Below are 18,065 nucleotides of genomic sequence, written 5' to 3' on the forward strand. Positions count from 1 at the left end.
TGGCATCGCGGTGGAGTGCGGCCGAAACCGCCTGTCGGATCCACGCGCGAGCAGCGAGCGTCTCTCCTCAACAAAGCACAGTTTCTTCTCTGTCCTTCCTTTCCCTCTCTCTCCCTCTCCTTAATCTTTTCTATCTTTCTACCTGTGCCTATTATACTGCCACGTCAGACCGTTTTTGCGTTCTCCGTATCTTACGATCATATCGAATAATTTATCAAACAGTTTTTGCCATTCTCTGAAAATGTTCTTTGAGAAACCGCGCGAAATTGCGTTAAATCAGTTATATTAACGCGGTGTTCAGGATGCATCCGTGTTTTGGCGTTTTCTCTCCCTTTCTCTATTCTATAAGATCGAATCAATTTAATTGTAATTCGAAACAAAATTTCTACTCATTACAAATCAGTAGATTAATGACATCAGAAGCGAGAAAACATAATGAATATACTTTCAAAATATTAAGTTTGTTCGCTTTACTTGCAATTTTTGCACTTATAGTATTTTCACTAACTTTTCTCGTTTCAATACGCTACATAAATTTTTATTTTATTTTTCAAAAATCGTAGGGACCTGCAGATGACTTCTTTTTATTGAGAATATTCGCAATTACATTACAATTTTAACAGTAATTGCACTAATTATTTTCCTTTTGTATTAAGCCTTGTGTCCACAGACAGAGAAAAAATAAACAAATCACATTTGAACAATTTGATCACATGACCATTGCGATTGGTCAATTCTTTCTTCATCAGAGGTCTCGGACCGATTTCTAGCATCGTGGACACAAGGCTTTAGCTGCATTGTTTAGGGACGACTGCGTTCAGTAGAGAAAGCAGCTTTGCAACTTTGTAAAATTCTTCAATACGATTGGTTTATACATTTGGATCCGTAAGGAACCGAAAGCAAAACCCAATGGCATTGAAGAATTTCACAACATTGCAAAGTCTGCTCTGCCCTCTGCTGAACGCAGCCAACGTTACAAAGATCTGTTTGCGTTGTTTGCACTTTTGGCACTCGACATCTTCGCTTTGTCTCTTTTCAAGGTAAAATATGTATCTATGGACCAGTTTCACCAACCACCGATCAAGCTTAATCGTGATTAACTGTCAACCGCAATTGGTCGATTCTACTGAACAGCAAACGCGATTGGTCAGTCAATGGCGTTGGTGAAACTGGCCCTATTTCATTTTAAGTGCAAAAATATTTAGGAATTTCATGCAACGCGAATAGATCTATCGGCAGCACTGCTTTTTCTAGGGAAAACAAGGTGGACAGCCTTAACACTAGTTTGGGGTTTTCCGATGTAGAGGGCGTAACCAAGCAATTCGTCAGCATAGCATACGGCGTATTCACGAGGACCTTTTGCCGCTGGTATAGACAAATCTTTCGTAAAATGGTAAATAAATTGTATTGCTAACTAAACCGTTGTCACTCGATAACTCGATTTCGCAAACGAAACGTCACGCCTGCATTATTCGACAATTGTGCATAAATTCACGATCTCGTTTGCAAAAACCGGTGTTTTTTATCGTTAATACTAAGGTTATCTTTCCTTCAGAAGTTTCTGTTTGTTGGACTCATTCGCACGATTGCGAGATATTGCACGATCATTAAAGTGATTCGTGATGACTCGCGGAATTGTCTTCGTTCGTTAAAGTGCATCAACTGTATTTATGATTATTTGATGCCATCGCATTGCCGGTAAAACCTCTATGTCGAACGATGCACGTTTTCTCAATAAGACTTATTGTTTAGCGTGATTGTCGAATAACGTTTGAATGCTAACAAAATAAAAGATTTCACGCGTACTCGATTGTTAATAAAATTGTTCGAATAACAATCATCATTCAAAGCAAAAATTGTAATTGATTTAACAGTTGCAGAACGTTGCATCATGTAGAGTGAGTTTAAAAGGAGCTTCGAGATTGGTGCGATCAACGAGAAGCTTGAGAGATGGCTCGAGAGAACGTGTACTGTCGCCTATGCTTCCATCGACATCAATGGAATTGCTCAATGCACAAATACAGTCGGTAAGTTCCTTCTATGCAAATAAGTTACATCAATGATAAGCAATGATGATTTTGCAGCTTCGACTGTATTCAAATTCGGCACGACGGCCAAGCTTTCTGTCTCAGTTGGTCGAGAATATCAAACAGGAGATGCAGAAAAACAAAGAGATGAAGGAATCATTAAAAAAATTCAGAGAAGAAGCTCAGAAACTGGAACAATCAGAAGCGTTACGAACAGCACGACAAAAATTCCAAGCTGTTGAATCTGAAGCCAGCAAAAGTTCAGAAGTGATTAAAGAAAAACTGGATACAATTAAAGAAAAGGTACGTATCTACAATATTAACTCATGTACAATAATAATGTTACGCATGTGTGACTAAGCAAGTTTATGTTTAAAAGATGCAAGAAGTTATTGAGGAGGCAAGTAAGAGTGAATTAGGTAAACGTGCTGGCCAGTTAGGCGAAGAGATAACGAAATCAGCCAAAGGAGCGGCGGAAACGATCTCCGAAAAGCGTCAAGCACTTGGTAAGACGGGTGCATTTCAAACTATATCACACACTGCAGAGGCCGTACGGAATGAACTTGACCAACATGGAATTCTAGGTAGATAGATTTGGCTGAATAGACAGAGAGTAGAGAGCAGGTTAAATTTCATTATTGCTTGATGCAGGCAAAATTTACGTTACACCTAAAAAATTAAGAAAGAGGAACGATGTACCAATAGAACCTAGAGAAATTATGCCTGACCAAAAAACAACAGGTATGGAAGTGCACAAGGACTACATGTTTGCCAATGCTTGGGAAAATTTTAAGGTACCTATTGGACAATGTGTCTTGTAATAAATTTTATACAATGTACAAATGAGCATTAACAAATGCCTCTATTTAACGATATCGAATGTTCTTTTAAAGGATAATAATCCATACGTGAATAAGGTAATGGATTGGAAGACAAAATTCGACGAGTCAGATAATGCTGTACTACGCGCTTCCAGATTACTTACGGACAAGGTTTCGGATATTATAGGTGGGCTATTTCAAAAGACCGAGCTATCGGAGACACTTACAGAGATCTGCAAGCTGGATCCCACTTTTAGTAAAATACAGTTCTTGAAGGACTGTGAGACTGACTTCATCCCGAATATTCTCGAGGCGATGATTAGAGGCGACCTTGACATTCTGAAAGACTGGTGTCATGAAGGACCATACAACATAATCTCACAACCACATAGGGAAGTTAAGAAGTTAGGCCATTATTCGGATAGTAAAATTCTAGGTACGTATTTATAATACATGATAATATTTATTAATTATACTTTGAAATTATGAAAAGTAAAAGAAGAAATATCAATTACAGATATCGACAATGTAGATCTAGTGATGGGGAAGATGATGGAACAGGGACCGGTTTTAATAATTAGCTTTCAATCTCAACAAATCATGTGCGTGAAAAACTCCAAGAACGAAGTGATTGAGGGAGATCCCCAGAAAGTTATGCGTGTCAATTACGTTTGGGTACTGTGTCGCGATCGAACGGAACTTAATCCCAAAGCTGCGTGGCGTTTGCTGGATCTTAGTGCCACCAGTTCGGAGCAATTGGTATAGCGTGAACGAACGCAACATAAACTAAACTATTCAAAGTTTACGCGACTACGTGGAATCGTCGTGTAGTGATGTCATTCGTGTACATTTATTATTCATATTAAAAATACGATCGAACGCGTCAAGAATTCTTTAACGATCGTATTAAACGATTACTGATCTAGTATACATAGTACACAACGTATCTCCTGTAAATTGGAATGTTTATGTATGTATACAAAATTTTAGCAACGCAATATCTGTAAATTTTAATTGTATTTGATCTAAGTATATACACGTGTTAAGTTATTTACAAGATAATGTATTTGAAAATGCATCGAAATCACGTGGTGCGATATACTTTTTCATCACATACAGCTTGTAATTATTTAAAAATAGGTCATAATTAAGATAATATCCATTTATCGTGCACATAACAAAAGTATCATAATTATTTAATTGCGTTACAATTAGTGTTATGTACTTTGTTTTATAAAATGTTCGTACTATCCTATATTCAATTTTGAGAAAAAACATTGGTTAATATTTAGAAGAATTTATATTACAAATTAGCAAATATTAAAATCAATTTTTATACGATATTTATGTTATCAATTATATAACAAGAATAAGCCAATTTTTATATAGTAAACAAAAAAAGAATAGGTTATGTTTTATTAACGAAATGATTAAAATCTTATTTTTTTAATACTAAAATAACGTCAAGAATAATTAACAGATATTGCAGTTGAAAAGTTTTCCAAAAACTGAAAATATTTTCATCATATCTTAAATATATTATTGTAATTGTGTACAGCACGAAATGGATACGAGAATCTATTAGTTTGAATATATATTAACAAATGCATCTGTAATAAAACTATATATATGAATGTACATATGTATACATGTACAAGCTGATATTAACGAATGATTATAACATACATTTAAATTATAAAGAGAGCTGTTGATTATTTTTTAAAGAGTATTATAAGAGTTCGGTTTGGATTGAAACGGAATAAAATGATATCCTGCGAACAAACGATTATAGTATTATTTTTTCTATTTAAAATAAAATCATGCATGTAAATAAGAGGAATACCTTATAAGAATGATATATATAAACTACGTTTTTTATTCATATTCTTCATAACATACTGTGTGTTGTAATCTTTATATAAATATACAAGCGAGAGTCACAATATTATATAATTTTTTCCAACCAAAATATTCTAATCAACGTATCATGTTCATATTTGCTTCGATTTGAGTTTATTCACAAATACAGGACTCTGCGGATCGGTTAGCTTTTTCGTCGCTTTAAGAATAACTGGCGATTTGTACATTGGCATCGGTCTCGCTTTCATCTCCGATAACTTGCGCAGTTCTACTTTCATTAATTTCTCAGATTCGAGTCTCTTCTTTTCTGCTTCCTGACGCTTTGTCTCCTCTTCCATTTCCTTACGCCTCATCTTCTCGTTAAACTCATGTCGTTCCTTCGCCCGTTTATCAGTGTTTAATTTCAGCGGATAAGCTTTCAATGGTGCTTTCTGTTTATCAACAGTGCAAACTGTGTTCTTCGCCTTCTCTATATTCTTCCTCTCTGCCTTTAAAGAATCAATATTTGGCACTTTGTTTTCCTGATCTTCCGCTTGCTCGTTTACAATCTTCACATTCTTGTTCTTCACTGAAAGATTCTCTTTGGATCTACCGCGAACCATTACGGGTTTGAAGACTGGTACCGGATTCGCGCGGAATACACGCGCTTGCTTATCCTTTTCGAGCAGTTGTTTCACCAAGTGCTCCTTTCTTTCGGACACTCTCTTGTCCCGATTATCAAAGCTGAATGGACACGGCAAGATTGATTTCTTTGATCTATTCTGCTGCTGCTGTTTGGCCGGTGGTGTTGGTAGCTTCGAGAAATTTGGCACTGGTCTGGCATGGAATTCGGTCTTTGTTTTACTAGCTTCTTGCAGATTCTTCAGCCGTTGCTCCTTTTTTATCTGTAAATCCTTATTACGCGCTTCAAAGCTAAATGGTACGATGCGTGTCACGTTTTTCGTTATATCAATGTCTTTTGGTACTCCAAAGAATGATATTTCCTCATGTTCTACAATGAGACCTGAAGGATCGGTTACCATCAACTTTGTGACATTCTTCGGGCCATAAATTTTTCCATTGGATTCAGTAGAATTATGCGCGACTACCGTCGGCTTCTTCAGCACTCGTGAGCCTCGCAGTACATTAGGTGGTATCGGATTGGCTTTTATCGCATATTTCTTCATCTCTTCCATTTCCAGTTTCTCGCGCTCTTCTCGGCTCAGCACGGTAACAGGTCGCGACCTGTTCTTTGATACGAGCGCTGGAGAAATCGGTATCGTTGGTTTTAAACGGTTCTGCATCGTCTTCGACAGTGGCACACCAGTCGTGTTATTCACCTTACTTCTGGTGTGGAAACGCTTGGGCGTCTCGTTTTGGAAACGCGATACTGCCTCCGCTAGACTGACGTATTTCTTGTTGACTGATGTTCTGCGTTTTTGTAAGCTTCGTCTATGGTTGTACCAGGTAAGAACCGAATGCTTATTCGAAGAATGTGTTCGATTGCCTGACTCGATCGTAGCGTCCACGTCGTCTTGACTGTTCTCTTCCTTGGTTTTTTTACTGTCAGATGATTCTTTTGATTCATTTTGCCGCTCTTTATCATCTTCCTTATTGTCTGCTTCATTACATTTTTCAATGTCTTTTTCATGTTTTTCATTATATTCCTTATTGTCTTCCTCTTTGCCTTGTTTTTCTTCCTTATCTTTAGAGTCTTCTACTACATTATTCTTATTGTGATTTTCAGACTTAAATAAGGCATGACTAACCGATGTTTCTTTCGTATTTTCAGACATGTCAGTGACTGAATTACAGATATTCTTGTTAACTTTTGTGGGCTTTTGCACAGAATCTTGTCCAGATTGAATGTATTTATTCGGTGCACTACGACGGCTGACCATTTTAGACGATTTAATGGTTTTAGACATATTTGGTGTCTTAAAAACAGTTGACTCCTGGGTAGTTTTATTCAGTGCTTCTCGAGTTTTTTTAAGTGGTATTTTACTACAGAGGTCTAGTTGTCTCATCGCACTGCTGAGTACTTGATCATAAGTAGTCTCTCCTAGTTCCACATTATTACCATTTTTCGGAGAAACTATTTTGATAGGAGTACTCTTTATAATTTCTAAGTCTGCTTGTGCCTCTGTGCTAGCACATATGACATTCATATTAGATGTAAGCTGAAAGTTCTCTGTATTCTCAGAAGTAGAGTCACAGAAATCATCTATGCGTTCATGTATTGCATGTGATTGTTCAAAAAAGTCCTGCATCCGCATCGGACTCTGAGTTTCAGTAAAATCTATCCATTGTGGTGCTTGCAGATCAAGGTCTCCCATTGTGTTAATCAGTAAAATATATAGCGTGCACGCAAAATATACTGGTATCAAGTCATAAAGAGAAAAATAATAACTTTATGTCAAAATATAAATGCCATCCAATAGTGGTTAATGATATAATCTGCAACATAAAAATTTAAAATCTTAAATTATTCTAAAGATATATCTAGTATTGTACAAACATTACAATATAAATAATAAGTAACAATTAAATAACAAAAAATATATATTTTGAAGTATAACTAACGTACTTTTCTCCTCTTATTTATGTACTTTTATTTCTGAATTATAATCATATTTGCATTTCAATCATTCTTAAGCTACCAAAATTGATGTAACAATATGACAAGTAAATGCATAGAATGTTATTGTTGGAGAAATATAATTATATATATCAAAATATAAAACTTGACATTATTTTGAGATACTTCTCAATCTTAGTGTTTACACACATAATGTTTTAAATTATATTAGTCTAAGGAATACAACAGTAATCTTATAAAGCTAATGGCATTTAATGACATTTCTTCATTAAAAAGAAATAGGAATAAAACAATTTAAGCTTGAACTAATGATTTTTCTTCTTTTTACAAGAGTCCTTTATGTATTTCTGTGATAAACTGACGATTACATCATTCATATAAAAGAAAAAAATTTCATTAAAAAGAAATAGTTAATTAAATGTCATTTCTAACTCATCAATAGTGAATCTGTTACAAAGAATTTCCTTATACAAAGACATAAAAATAAAAAATCTCGTGTAATGTGACACGTTTTATATGTATCTTACGTGAATAGTTAAATAGAAATAATTTTATTTTAGTAGCAAGAGAAATATTTATGCAACTGAATAGCTTTCTATATTATTTTCATTCGAATTGAATTAATAATTAATAATTAAATAAGATCTCGCAGATTCAACACACTGTTGTTGCAGGATCAAAATAAAGGCCAATACTACGTACTCACATGTAACTATTTATGTCAGTTATTTACGTCTCTTGTCACACAAACTGTTCGTCGAGAACTCGTGTTCCTCAAACTTCTTCTCCCTGCGATCTCTGCCCTTACTTTTAGCTCGATATTCAATTGAATCTTTGAAGGCGGGACAGAGCGAAACGACCAGCGAACATTCCACGAGAACAGTCAACGACGAAATCAAACGTACGTTGCACTCGTTCAAGTTTGAAATCCTTCCGTGCCTTGTCCGGATTGGCTGTGTTGTTGCTAGCCGGGTCCGAAATTTCGCGCATGCGCATCAAACGATACGTCTAACAAGTAAAAAGAAAATACCTTTGAAGATTAGCTTTTTTCTGACAGTTCCCAAAAATTACGTAAAAGTTTACTCGCGAATTTCAGTAATGGATTATGTTATTTTGTTCTCATCTGTCTCTTTCCATTTTTTCGCCGATACTTCGCTATTCTTTGCTCCCGTAATATCGCACATGCGAAATTATTCGTTATCGCACGAAAGAACCCGCCAGATCGTAATTCGTTCCGATTGGCTGACAAACGGTATGCGTTTTCATGAAGGGGAAACATAAAGCTCAAAAATTCCTACGTCGTCTAGAAATTCCCACTGTGGGAATTTCAAATTCTACTTTTTTACAGAACTTTAAAAAAATTAATAGTAAATTATATATAGTATACATGAAAATTAATAATTTCAAACAGAATTTTAAATTATATAATTTACAATTTTATTGCAAATTTTTTTCAGTGAAAATTCAAAGTCATTGATAAAAATTGCAGATATTTTATATGAAAATATGATTTATTTGATAAATAAGATTTTTTTTATCATTGGTTTAAAAATATTATATAGTGCCTAACTACACGGAAATATTATCATTTTGCTGTTATTTTGGTCAGTGCAAAAGAATTTCGTCTCTTTAATTCTCAGCCAATTGCATCAAGTGTCGAGATTCGCTATGATAAAAATTTCTTAATTAAAACGTTTCGTATTATATCTAATAAGTTTGCTACATAAATACAACCTTAATCAAAAGATCTCTAAATAGAGAGAAAGAGAAAAAATAAAATAAAATAAATATTCAGACTATCAAATATTAATTATATCGACTGATGACACAATTGGCAATATTTTCTTATATTAATATAATTATTATATTTTATGAAAATTGATCAAATTCCAATGACTCTTCTGTCTGCTGCTCCAATTCTTTTACAGCTCTTTCTAAGGCAAATAAATGTTCATCCTGCACACCAGGGGCTATCGTGCGCATCGCAGATGCCAGTTTATAAAGGTATTCTATATTAGATCCACTGATGCCACGTGAAACAATTATGTGTCTCGCAATGGTATCTATGTTCTCCATACCAGCGAAATTTGGATTATCTTCTTCACCTATATAAATAGTGAGGTAGAACGGAGCTTCGTCTAATGCAGATGAAAGCGACGCCGTTGAAAAAGTCATCCTCGAGAGATCATTCAAAGACACATTGGCATTTGAACCACTTTGGGTAGACTTGGAAAAATCACAGGGATAGAAGAGGACGGTTTTTTTTATGTAGCCACCTTTCTCTCGGAAATCCAAATGATTCACTACGTTTTCTATATTCTCGGAAGATATCTTGTAAGCGAGTCCCCATACTTGGTCGTCGGGATTAGTAGAGGCGAGTAACGTCACCACACGTCCAGGCTGCAACAAGATAAAGATATATAGTTGATGCGAGAGAAAACAATTGCATCTTGCCTACCCTATTGGGCACGCCTCTGTGATCGGTACTCTTTTGATAGAAACGCCTGATGTATCCCTTGATGCAACCGACGAGCTTTTTCTCATATGGAAAATCTGCTTTCCATATTAAAGAACCATAACCAAACACCCACATGCTCGGCATGCTCGCTCGCTCGCTCAACGTCGGCCGAAAGATTTCTTTTTATCGTCGACAACAATGACAATCACGTCATGCAATGTAGACTTTGTCTAATCTCTCGGGTAACGAGCTCGTTTTTTAATGCCGTAACATTACTTGCAGACGACTCCACTCCAAAATTATGCTCCATGTTACAGCCAACGCGTAACGCCCTGCAACATAACCTGTTTATCTGTTTGAGTTACGAGTACATACACGTGACAAGTGAGTGAAGTGAGACCCGATTGCCACATCGCTAATTGGTCAATTTAATGTAAAATTTTCTGATTGGTTGATTTAGTGGAAAAACTCCAAGCACATTTGCTCTAACTTGCTCGGAACTCCTCCCACACGGAATGACATGTGCACGAAAATGCAAAGTGTGCATGCGAGGTGGATTAGCATGAACAATTGTGATAACGATTGTTAGCACCTCAATACATTTATGACAAAGCAATGTAATTTATTATATATGAAATGGCACCGTTATTGTTACGTACAGAGATCCTCGCTATTCGATGCGTAGGAAATATCGTACTTGTAGGTTAGTTACGAGTTAATTAATATAATTACAATAATTATATATTACATAGTTTATGTAATATTAATTTAATGCAGATAATTTTTATAAGAATTTTAATATTACACAAGTAATTTTTTCGCAATTAATAAAAACCTTGATGATTGATAATTAATGCTTTGAATGTGTACAAGATAAATTTGATCAAGTTATAAATTTTTCCAACTTTATGGAACGCTTGTTTATTATCGCAGGTATGGGACCTACTCTCTATGTATTCAGGGATTGCAAATTTGAGGGCAAGTTGGATTGTCTGTATCCAAGTAATATACATGGCATTGTAGTAGGAAAAGATAATATATTAGCTGTGTTTGGTGCCAAGTCTATATGCATTTGCAAACTTGTTGAAATAGGGCACAACATAAGGTAATATAATTTTATATGCATGATATGCCAAAACCAAATACCAATATGATCTATAGATAAAAATAAGAAAAATTATCTATGTGAAGTATAGATTATGAGTCATGTTTATATAACTGTTTTTTCTTATTTTTATTCAGAGCATATTGGAACAATTTGATTTAAAACTTGGAATATTCTGATATAATAATTTTTTTGTTCTATATGTGTATATAGAATTAGAAAACAAAGTACTAATCAATTCAATGATTGGATAATTGCTGCAAAGTGGATATTATTTAAGGAAGAAATACGATTGGCAGTTCTATTTGCCCATAATTATATATCTATATACAATATATTTAATAAAACTTGTCAAATTATACGCTGTGAAGAAACATGCATTCTGTATCCTTTCATGATTTTTGTTAATTAATTTCTTACAGAGATAAATGATATAAAAAATGTAACAATTTTCTTAATTAATATCTAGCTATGGCGGTTCTGTATCAGGAACTTCTCAAGAGAATTTAGTTATTTTCAGTGGAACTGTATTTCAAGAAATTTTAATATGGAAAATAGACAATAGGTGTAATGACACTAATAAAAGAATGCCAGTTTTGCATCGTTTAACAGGACACAAGGTTTGGTAATTATATTGAATTTAAAAGGATAATATTTTTGAATAAAAATCTCACCTTGTAAATTTATTCTAGGGTGTTATTTTCTCTGTTATTTGTGATCCATCTTCGCGATTTATTTGTTCTACATCTGATGATAGAAGTGTCAGATTCTGGAAAGTAACAGAAGATAAAAATTCTAAAAGTAACAATATAAACTGGCAGACAGTAAAAATAGAGCCAACAAAAGCAATGTTTATGCACACAGCAAGAGTTTGGAAAGCTTTAATTAGAAATGACATTGTTTTAACAATAGGAGAAGTAAGATTTCAATTATATCAGTAGGTGAAAATTATAATTTACTTTTATGTATATTTAAAAAAATTTTCTATTTCAGGATTCTCTTATATGCACTTGGTCACTCTCAGGTAATTTACTTAATAAAGCTTACTATAAAGCTCCTATATGGAGTATTGATGTATCTGAAGACAATATAGTATACGTGGGTGGAGGTGATGGATCTGTACATATGCAATCTATTGAACATTACAAAAGCCTAGAAACAATTTTTTTACCTGGTGGCAATGATACATATAATTTTCCTAAATACGTCTCCTATTTGCTTGATGGCACAATTGTAGTCTTTACTGAATTGGGAACGCTTTTACATTACAACCAAGAAATGATGCTTAAAAACACTATATACTTAACAAAAGAACACTATTATATTATGCAAGTTTCTCCAAACCGCAACTTTGTTGCTCTTGCATCTAGGGACGGATATGCAATAGTATACGAAGGTAAGAATGTTTATTATAATACAAATCTTAATGATAACATACAAATGAATTTTTGTTACAAATATATTATCTTTTTCATTTTCAAGTTTTTAATTATTAAAATTAAATAATTGATGATGTATTTTTAGAGTACCTTGGGACTTTACGACAGTTTACGGAGAAAAACAAAATAATAGATTCACAAATCTTATCTTTGCAATGGTTAAACAATTCCGACTTGATAGCTTGTGGGGCAAATGGTCTTTTGAAATTATTGAGTGGTGTGTAATCATTTACAACTATATCATAAATATCGTAATGTATTTTAGAACATGTATAACATTATGATTTTATATAGGTAATCTTACAGTGCATGCAGAATGCATATTGCCGCCCAGTCGAGAACGTTGGTTGACTGCAGCTATAATCTATAAAGATGTTAATCCTCCTATGAACTACGGGACATCATATAATTTGTTAATATGTGGAGATAGAGCTGGGAATATTTATGTATATGATTTGAAATATATATATTTTGACGCAGTTATTAACACAGATATTAGTAGAACACCTATTCAAACACTTGATAGGATTCATGGTAAAATAGGAGTCCAGTCGTTTTGTATATTTGGAGAAAACTTGATAACGTCTGGACGTGATGGAATGTTGAGATTTTATCAAATACATTTAATAAAGGATTCTTTTACATACATGAAGCCCTTGGTAATGCTGCATAAAAAAAAGATGCCAATGGATTGGATTAGTGGCATGTTAAAAGTGAATATGAAAAAAGTAGGAAGGACGGAAAAAAATGAGATTTTTTTTGTATTTGGTTTTAAACAGGTATAAATCGAAAATTTTATACATATAAATATATATGCACACAATAATAGAAAATCTTGTGTAATAATACATTATATCTTTTACAATAACATTTTCAGGTGGAATTTATAATATATAACTTGTTGAATGAAAACGTAGTCGTCAGAATTCCTTGCGGTGGCGGTCATAGATCGTGGGACTGTGTAATATCACATACAAAAGCCAATTTTGCTTACATTAAAAATAAACAGGTCCATGTATGTGATATGGCTTCTTCTCTTTTTCTTTCACATCCTGTTTTACAGGTAAGTGATTTTAAGCTATTAAAAAGAAAATAATTGTACAAACCTTTCTTTATTTGTTGTTTTTTATATCTAGAATGGATTTCACATAAAAGAGACATGTTGCTTGCGATACATTTCGATTAAACAATCAGATCAATATCGAGAAAATATTTTCATATCCGGTAGTGAAGACTGCACTCTTCGTATCAGCAGTATTTTTGAATACGATTTTCAATGGAACGTTTTCAAAAATTTAGGAACTTTTAATGGCCATCTTTCGGGTATTAGATGCCTAAGTGTTGTTGAATTAAATATGTTACATGAATCCAAGTTTCAATATCTAGTTTTTTCTGGTGGAGGAAGAGCACAATTGAAGATTTGGAAGCTAAACTTCAACTTCCAAAGTGTTGAGCCAAAAAATCCACATTCAATAAAAAAATTAAATATGTCATGTTTCGATGTGAATTCTCATATGCTCTATAAACAAAATCAGTATTGTAAAAAACCATGGCAGGAAACTAAGCAATCCTGTATTGAAGAACCAGAAACACGTTACATGGATATTTACGCCTATTATCCTAAATTAAATTATGTATTAGTCTTTATAGCTTGTGCAGACGGATATCTAAGGTAATTTAATTATTTATTTCATCAAAAATGATATATCGTTTTACGAGAGTTATAAAATAATATTCCTTTTTTCCATTACAGACTACTTGTATACGATATTGTAACTAACAATACATATTTGAAAGTATCTACTAAATACATAGATCGTTGCATTTTGAAGATACACATATTATTATACAAATCCAAAGTAATTGTATTAACAATGAGTACAGACGGAAAGTTACGTTTTTTCGATTTTACCGACATGGTCTCGAAAATACACGAGGATGCAAATTCTAGGAACCAGAATATTTTGAATTTCGACGATATCCCTTTTGCAGAATTTAGCTTGCATCAGTCAGGCATTAATTGTTTTGATTTAAAGGATATGAATGAGAATAAATATCTTTTGGTTACCGGTGGTGATGACAATCTTCTCAATGTCGCCTATTTTCAAATTTATCTATCAGAAAATAAACTATCAGCTGAAATATTATCCAAATGGAATACAGCATCCGCACATTCCACACAAATCGTTGGTAAGTTAAGGCATATATGACATCTTTTAAGCTACAGTTATATGTATTGCATATTCCACACATGCTTTAAGAAATTTATAAAAATGTATAATACCAACAGGTGTGAAATTGAAAGGCAATACAATATGTAGCGTGGGAATAGATCAGCAAGTTATTACTTATAATTATTCATGTTCCAATGAAGTCATACATGTAGATATCTTAAATCAAGTATTTACATCTGTTACGGATGTGCAAGGCATGGAATTATATAGTTATCTCAAGTAAGTTTAAAGATATATATTTGGTGTTATAATTGTCTTCTTTATTTCACTATTCTTATAAATATTAATTTTTTAACAGCCATGATAAAAGCTGGAACGATTTTATTTGTATATATGGACGAGGATTTGAAATAATGTCCATTTAAAATTTTACACAAAGCACCATTTGTGTAAAAAATATTTTCTATCGAAGTGTCTTGTATATATGATATTATATATATTATGTATATATATTTATATTTATCTATAATATTTGTAATATTCAATATTATGTAAATATAAACTAAATCATTACACATTTAAATATGTGCAAGAACAATTAATTATTTCCCATATCTTCTTTATCTAACTAGAGAAAATATTTTTATTATTTTAAACACAAAGTAAGTTATACAAAGTTGAAATAAAATACGGGACTTGTGAAATAATGAATTCTAATTGTATAAATATATAACATAGAAATTTTGTATTTTTTTGAAAATAAATAGAATTATTTACTTTTGTTTATGATATTTGAAATTTCTAAATTCTAAGATATCAGAAAAATTACAGTTTTGAATATATTTAAAACAATTCGAACAAACCTCTTCTTTTTCGATTTACTCGCCACTAGTCGTCACTGCCATCAGATGTCAGTTTAATCGTAAAAAAAAATGACAGTACCGTGTGTAGTATTTTGATAGGATCGCGCAATATTTCTTGATAATAATTCATAATATTTATAAAAATTACATGACATATTTAATTATATAAAGATGTCAAGTATTACGATATCAGCCATAAGACCACGGACCAGTATCCTCGATAAATCCTTGAGTAAAGGTAAAGGAGAGGTTAGCTTGAGTTGTTTTGCCCTCTTATTCTCCGAATTAGTGCAATATTGTCAAAACAGAGTCTATACCGTTCCAGAGCTGCAGAATAAGTAAGTAGATCAAATTATTCTTTATCATTCATTATCTCGCACTCACTTAAATGTATATTGTCTTATGTTGTGACTAGATTGGCAGAGATTGGAGCAGAAGTTGGACACAGGATAACAGATCTACTTGTGGTACGAGAAAAGGGTGGCAAACGTGAGATAAAGCTCCTTAATGTACTGCTGTTTATCAAAAGTACAGTGTGGAAGTCCTTGTTTGGTCGAGAGGCCGATAAACTGGAACATGCAAACGACGATGAACGTACTTATTACATCATCGAAAAGGAATCCTTGGTAAACAAATTTGTGTCGGTACCTAAAGATAAAGGGAGCTTGAACTGTGCATCCTTTGTCGCTGGTATTGTGGAGGCTGTACTTTGCGATTGCGGCTTTGTAAGTAGTTTGTTATTTATTCTTTTTGAGATAGTTTATCGATCAATTTTTAAGCTTGCACATTTATATTTTTATGGGACAAAATTTATAAATGTTTTAAATATTATTGCAGCCTGCTAAGGTAACGGCACACTGGCATAAAGGAACTACATATATGGTTAAATTCGATGACGCTGTTGTTGCGCGTGACAAGCAATTGGAAGATCGTTAATAAAGGGAATAAACACATACGTTACATTACTCTTTCTATAATGATAAAATATATAATATCTATATACAAGTTTATCAATTGTTGTGATAAATCTGTAGTCTTTAATTATTGTGTTAAATTTATATTTTATGTGTGTACCTTTTATATTTGAGACTAGTATCACTTCATCGAATTTTCATTTCATAACTATACGTTTATAAAATCTTTAATGTTTTTCTTATTTCTTTTAATAACATACATTGGATTTAACATTAATATATATACATATATATGTATATATTTCCTATAAGTTTATTTTATATCATCTAGTGTTAAGTTAGATACATCAACTGCATGTACTTTAATAAAATAATCATCTAACAGAATCTATGTGATCTGCTTGCATAATCAATTTGTCCAGTACGATACAAGTGTTCTTTTTTATCCTATAAAAAATACACATTACATATTAATATTTTTACATTGGTTCTTGAATTTTATGTTTTTTAAACACATTTGGCTTACCCTTCTTCTTTTTAATGTTATTGCAGTCATGAAAATAAGAGATCCAATCAATCCAACTTGCGACACGTATCGTACCAATGTAGGTACAAAGTGCGACTGTATCGATGTTTTCGAGGCAGCAAATTTATATATTCCTGTATCAAACTGTATTCAAAGAATGAGTAATCATGTGATAATTTATTAAAATTAATTTACATAGACATAATTATACTCTAAAATCGATTATTTATTATTTCAAAATCAACAAAGTATTAAACATGAAGGTACAACAGATAGTTTGTCATGTTTCATTAATCTGTTACATAATTTCTGTGTAGACAATTTTAAATATAAAGTGTACACAATTGAATAAAGCAAAAGTTATATACATACATATATAAATATTTATGCATTTATGATCCTATTCGATTTTTTAATTCTTATTAACGTTATATTTTTAATAATAAACTACTTCATATTCTTGAAAAATATTGAGCATACTTGAATCCGAGAAATACAAAAATCGGAATAACAAATTGTAAATGCGAGTGAACAAAATACCGTCGTACATAAATAATAACAATGAATGCAATTTCATAAATCAAACGTAAATAGGCGTAAATATTATCTACGGAGTCAAGCATCGCTAATATTTGTGGACTTATAGGTTAAGTTAAATGTCCGTGTATGTACGTACGAGAAGACTTTTGGTCGGGTGTCCTGAATCTCTTAGATACAATTCGCGTAACTGCTTCCGTTTCGCAGCTCTCCACAACGCGATTTCGCGTTGCTCCGGCGTGACATCGTATATCTTTTTCGACGACATGACTCTGAATTTCGTAACCTTTTACCTTATTTCTGTCCCTTCACCCTTCACTGCGCTTCTCTACTTTACCCCGCGAGCAGGTACGTTACTTTTATCGATCGTAATCAATATAGTAATCGCAAATATCTGGGAAGCGCTTAAAGTGCGTGAGCGTCCAAATAGACCGCAGCCGATAACTTATCACCAATAATTTATATATGATATACGAAGTAGTTTTGTTCCTTAAGTTCAGAGGCGCTGGTGTCTAATTTTCAACATGGCGACGCCCATGCAATGAATATAAGTTAGATTTGATCAGTGTTCTTATATTTTTGTCTCAGTGGTTGCGGTCAGCAGAGAAAGCAGCTTTGCAACTGTTGTGAAATTTTTCAATACGATTGGTTTATACATTTAGATCCATAAGGAACTAAAAAAAGCCAGAACCATGTTGAAGAATTTTGCAAGAATGTTGCAAAGCTGCTTGCTCCGCTGAGCGCACCCACAATGATATCTAAT

The 18,065-nt window shown here is 33.1% G+C and overlaps 6 protein-coding genes across 7 annotated transcripts in view; 3 read left to right on the plus strand and 3 right to left on the minus strand.

Moving 5' to 3' along the window:
* Nucleotides 1–3,982, plus strand: part of LOC108764579 (mitochondrial import inner membrane translocase subunit TIM44) — a 76,625-nt gene extending 72,643 nt beyond the window's left edge. Inside the window, exons 2-8 of one of the 2 annotated variants that reach the window (XM_018512875.1) lie at nt 1,255–1,393; nt 1,875–2,027; nt 2,085–2,330; nt 2,407–2,611; nt 2,679–2,821; nt 2,921–3,284; nt 3,366–3,982. In XM_018512875.1, coding sequence (XP_018368377.1) covers nt 1,255–1,393; nt 1,875–2,027; nt 2,085–2,330; nt 2,407–2,611; nt 2,679–2,821; nt 2,921–3,284; nt 3,366–3,613 — 1,498 coding nt within the window. In that variant the 3' untranslated portion in view covers nt 3,614–3,982. The remainder of the gene's footprint in view (nt 1–1,254; nt 1,394–1,874; nt 2,028–2,084; nt 2,331–2,406; nt 2,612–2,678; nt 2,822–2,920; nt 3,285–3,365) is intronic. The other variant, XM_018512876.1, reaches the window with a different exon arrangement.
* Nucleotides 3,983–4,758: 776 nt separating this feature from the next.
* LOC108764589 (targeting protein for Xklp2 homolog) lies at nt 4,759–8,319 on the minus strand. Its single transcript, XM_018512892.1, has 2 exons — nt 7,993–8,319; nt 4,759–7,144 (listed from the first exon to the last, which is right to left on the minus strand). The coding sequence occupies exon 2, from the start codon at nt 7,021–7,023 to the stop codon at nt 4,840–4,842; it is 2,184 nt and encodes a 727-aa protein (XP_018368394.1). The 5' UTR covers nt 7,024–7,144; nt 7,993–8,319; the 3' UTR covers nt 4,759–4,839.
* Nucleotides 8,320–9,102: 783 nt separating this feature from the next.
* On the minus strand, nt 9,103–10,092 carry LOC108764618 (putative glutathione-specific gamma-glutamylcyclotransferase 2). Its single transcript, XM_018512944.1, has 2 exons — nt 9,745–10,092; nt 9,103–9,686 (listed from the first exon to the last, which is right to left on the minus strand). Exons 1-2 carry the CDS (start codon nt 9,886–9,888, stop codon nt 9,156–9,158), a joined length of 675 nt encoding a protein of 224 aa, XP_018368446.1. The 5' UTR covers nt 9,889–10,092; the 3' UTR covers nt 9,103–9,155.
* A 181-nt stretch (nt 10,093–10,273) lies between these two features.
* On the plus strand, nt 10,274–14,928 carry LOC108764573 (WD repeat-containing protein 6). The gene is made up of 13 exons (XM_018512859.1): nt 10,274–10,447; nt 10,678–10,849; nt 11,063–11,233; nt 11,319–11,469; nt 11,542–11,766; nt 11,843–12,245; nt 12,374–12,505; nt 12,583–13,067; nt 13,166–13,351; nt 13,425–13,960; nt 14,042–14,478; nt 14,579–14,741; nt 14,821–14,928. The coding sequence occupies exons 1-13, from the start codon at nt 10,381–10,383 to the stop codon at nt 14,885–14,887; spliced, it is 3,195 nt and encodes a 1,064-aa protein (XP_018368361.1). The 5' UTR covers nt 10,274–10,380; the 3' UTR covers nt 14,888–14,928.
* Nucleotides 14,929–15,385: 457 nt separating this feature from the next.
* On the plus strand, nt 15,386–16,303 carry LOC108764593 (trafficking protein particle complex subunit 31). The gene is made up of 3 exons (XM_018512900.1): nt 15,386–15,663; nt 15,741–16,050; nt 16,163–16,303. Exons 1-3 carry the CDS (start codon nt 15,497–15,499, stop codon nt 16,259–16,261), a joined length of 576 nt encoding a protein of 191 aa, XP_018368402.1. The 5' UTR covers nt 15,386–15,496; the 3' UTR covers nt 16,262–16,303.
* A 242-nt stretch (nt 16,304–16,545) lies between these two features.
* ND-B15 (NADH dehydrogenase (ubiquinone) B15 subunit) lies at nt 16,546–17,704 on the minus strand. Its single transcript, XM_018512918.1, has 3 exons — nt 17,442–17,704; nt 16,766–16,909; nt 16,546–16,686 (listed from the first exon to the last, which is right to left on the minus strand). The coding sequence occupies exons 1-3, from the start codon at nt 17,568–17,570 to the stop codon at nt 16,618–16,620; spliced, it is 342 nt and encodes a 113-aa protein (XP_018368420.1). The 5' UTR covers nt 17,571–17,704; the 3' UTR covers nt 16,546–16,617.
* Between the last annotated feature and the right edge of the window lie 361 nt (nt 17,705–18,065).

Source organism: Trachymyrmex cornetzi, unplaced genomic scaffold, assembly GCF_001594075.2.
Source record: "Trachymyrmex cornetzi isolate Tcor2-1 unplaced genomic scaffold, Tcor1.1 scaffold44, whole genome shotgun sequence".
Lineage (NCBI taxonomy): Eukaryota > Metazoa > Arthropoda > Insecta > Hymenoptera > Formicidae > Trachymyrmex > Trachymyrmex cornetzi.

What these genes read in the sequence shown, in the direction of transcription:
- LOC108764589 (XM_018512892.1), bottom strand. Translation starts at nt 7,023, where the DNA reads ATGGGAGACCTTGATCTGCAAGCACCACAATGGATAGATTTTACTGAA.
- LOC108764618 (XM_018512944.1), bottom strand. Translation starts at nt 9,888, where the DNA reads ATGCCGAGCATGTGGGTGTTTGGTTATGGTTCTTTAATATGGAAAGCA. An exon ending in ACAGAGGCGTGCCCAATAGG is followed by an intron (nt 9,687 to 9,744) that starts GTAGGCAAGATG and finishes ATCTTGTTGCAG; the next exon opens with CCTGGACGTGTGGTGACGTT.
- LOC108764573 (XM_018512859.1), top strand. Translation starts at nt 10,381, where the DNA reads ATGGCACCGTTATTGTTACGTACAGAGATCCTCGCTATTCGATGCGTA. An exon ending in ATCGTTTAACAGGACACAAG is followed by an intron (nt 11,470 to 11,541) that starts GTTTGGTAATTA and finishes AATTTATTCTAG; the next exon opens with GGTGTTATTTTCTCTGTTAT. An exon ending in GAATTATATAGTTATCTCAA is followed by an intron (nt 14,742 to 14,820) that starts GTAAGTTTAAAG and finishes ATTTTTTAACAG; the next exon opens with CCATGATAAAAGCTGGAACG.
- LOC108764593 (XM_018512900.1), top strand. Translation starts at nt 15,497, where the DNA reads ATGTCAAGTATTACGATATCAGCCATAAGACCACGGACCAGTATCCTC. An exon ending in GTTCCAGAGCTGCAGAATAA is followed by an intron (nt 15,664 to 15,740) that starts GTAAGTAGATCA and finishes TGTTGTGACTAG; the next exon opens with ATTGGCAGAGATTGGAGCAG. An exon ending in TACTTTGCGATTGCGGCTTT is followed by an intron (nt 16,051 to 16,162) that starts GTAAGTAGTTTG and finishes ATATTATTGCAG; the next exon opens with CCTGCTAAGGTAACGGCACA.
- ND-B15 (XM_018512918.1), bottom strand. Translation starts at nt 17,570, where the DNA reads ATGTCGTCGAAAAAGATATACGATGTCACGCCGGAGCAACGCGAAATC. An exon ending in ACCCGACCAAAAGTCTTCTC is followed by an intron (nt 16,910 to 17,441) that starts GTACGTACATAC and finishes CTTTGAATACAG; the next exon opens with TTTGATACAGGAATATATAA. An exon ending in TAACATTAAAAAGAAGAAGG is followed by an intron (nt 16,687 to 16,765) that starts GTAAGCCAAATG and finishes TATTTTTTATAG; the next exon opens with GATAAAAAAGAACACTTGTA.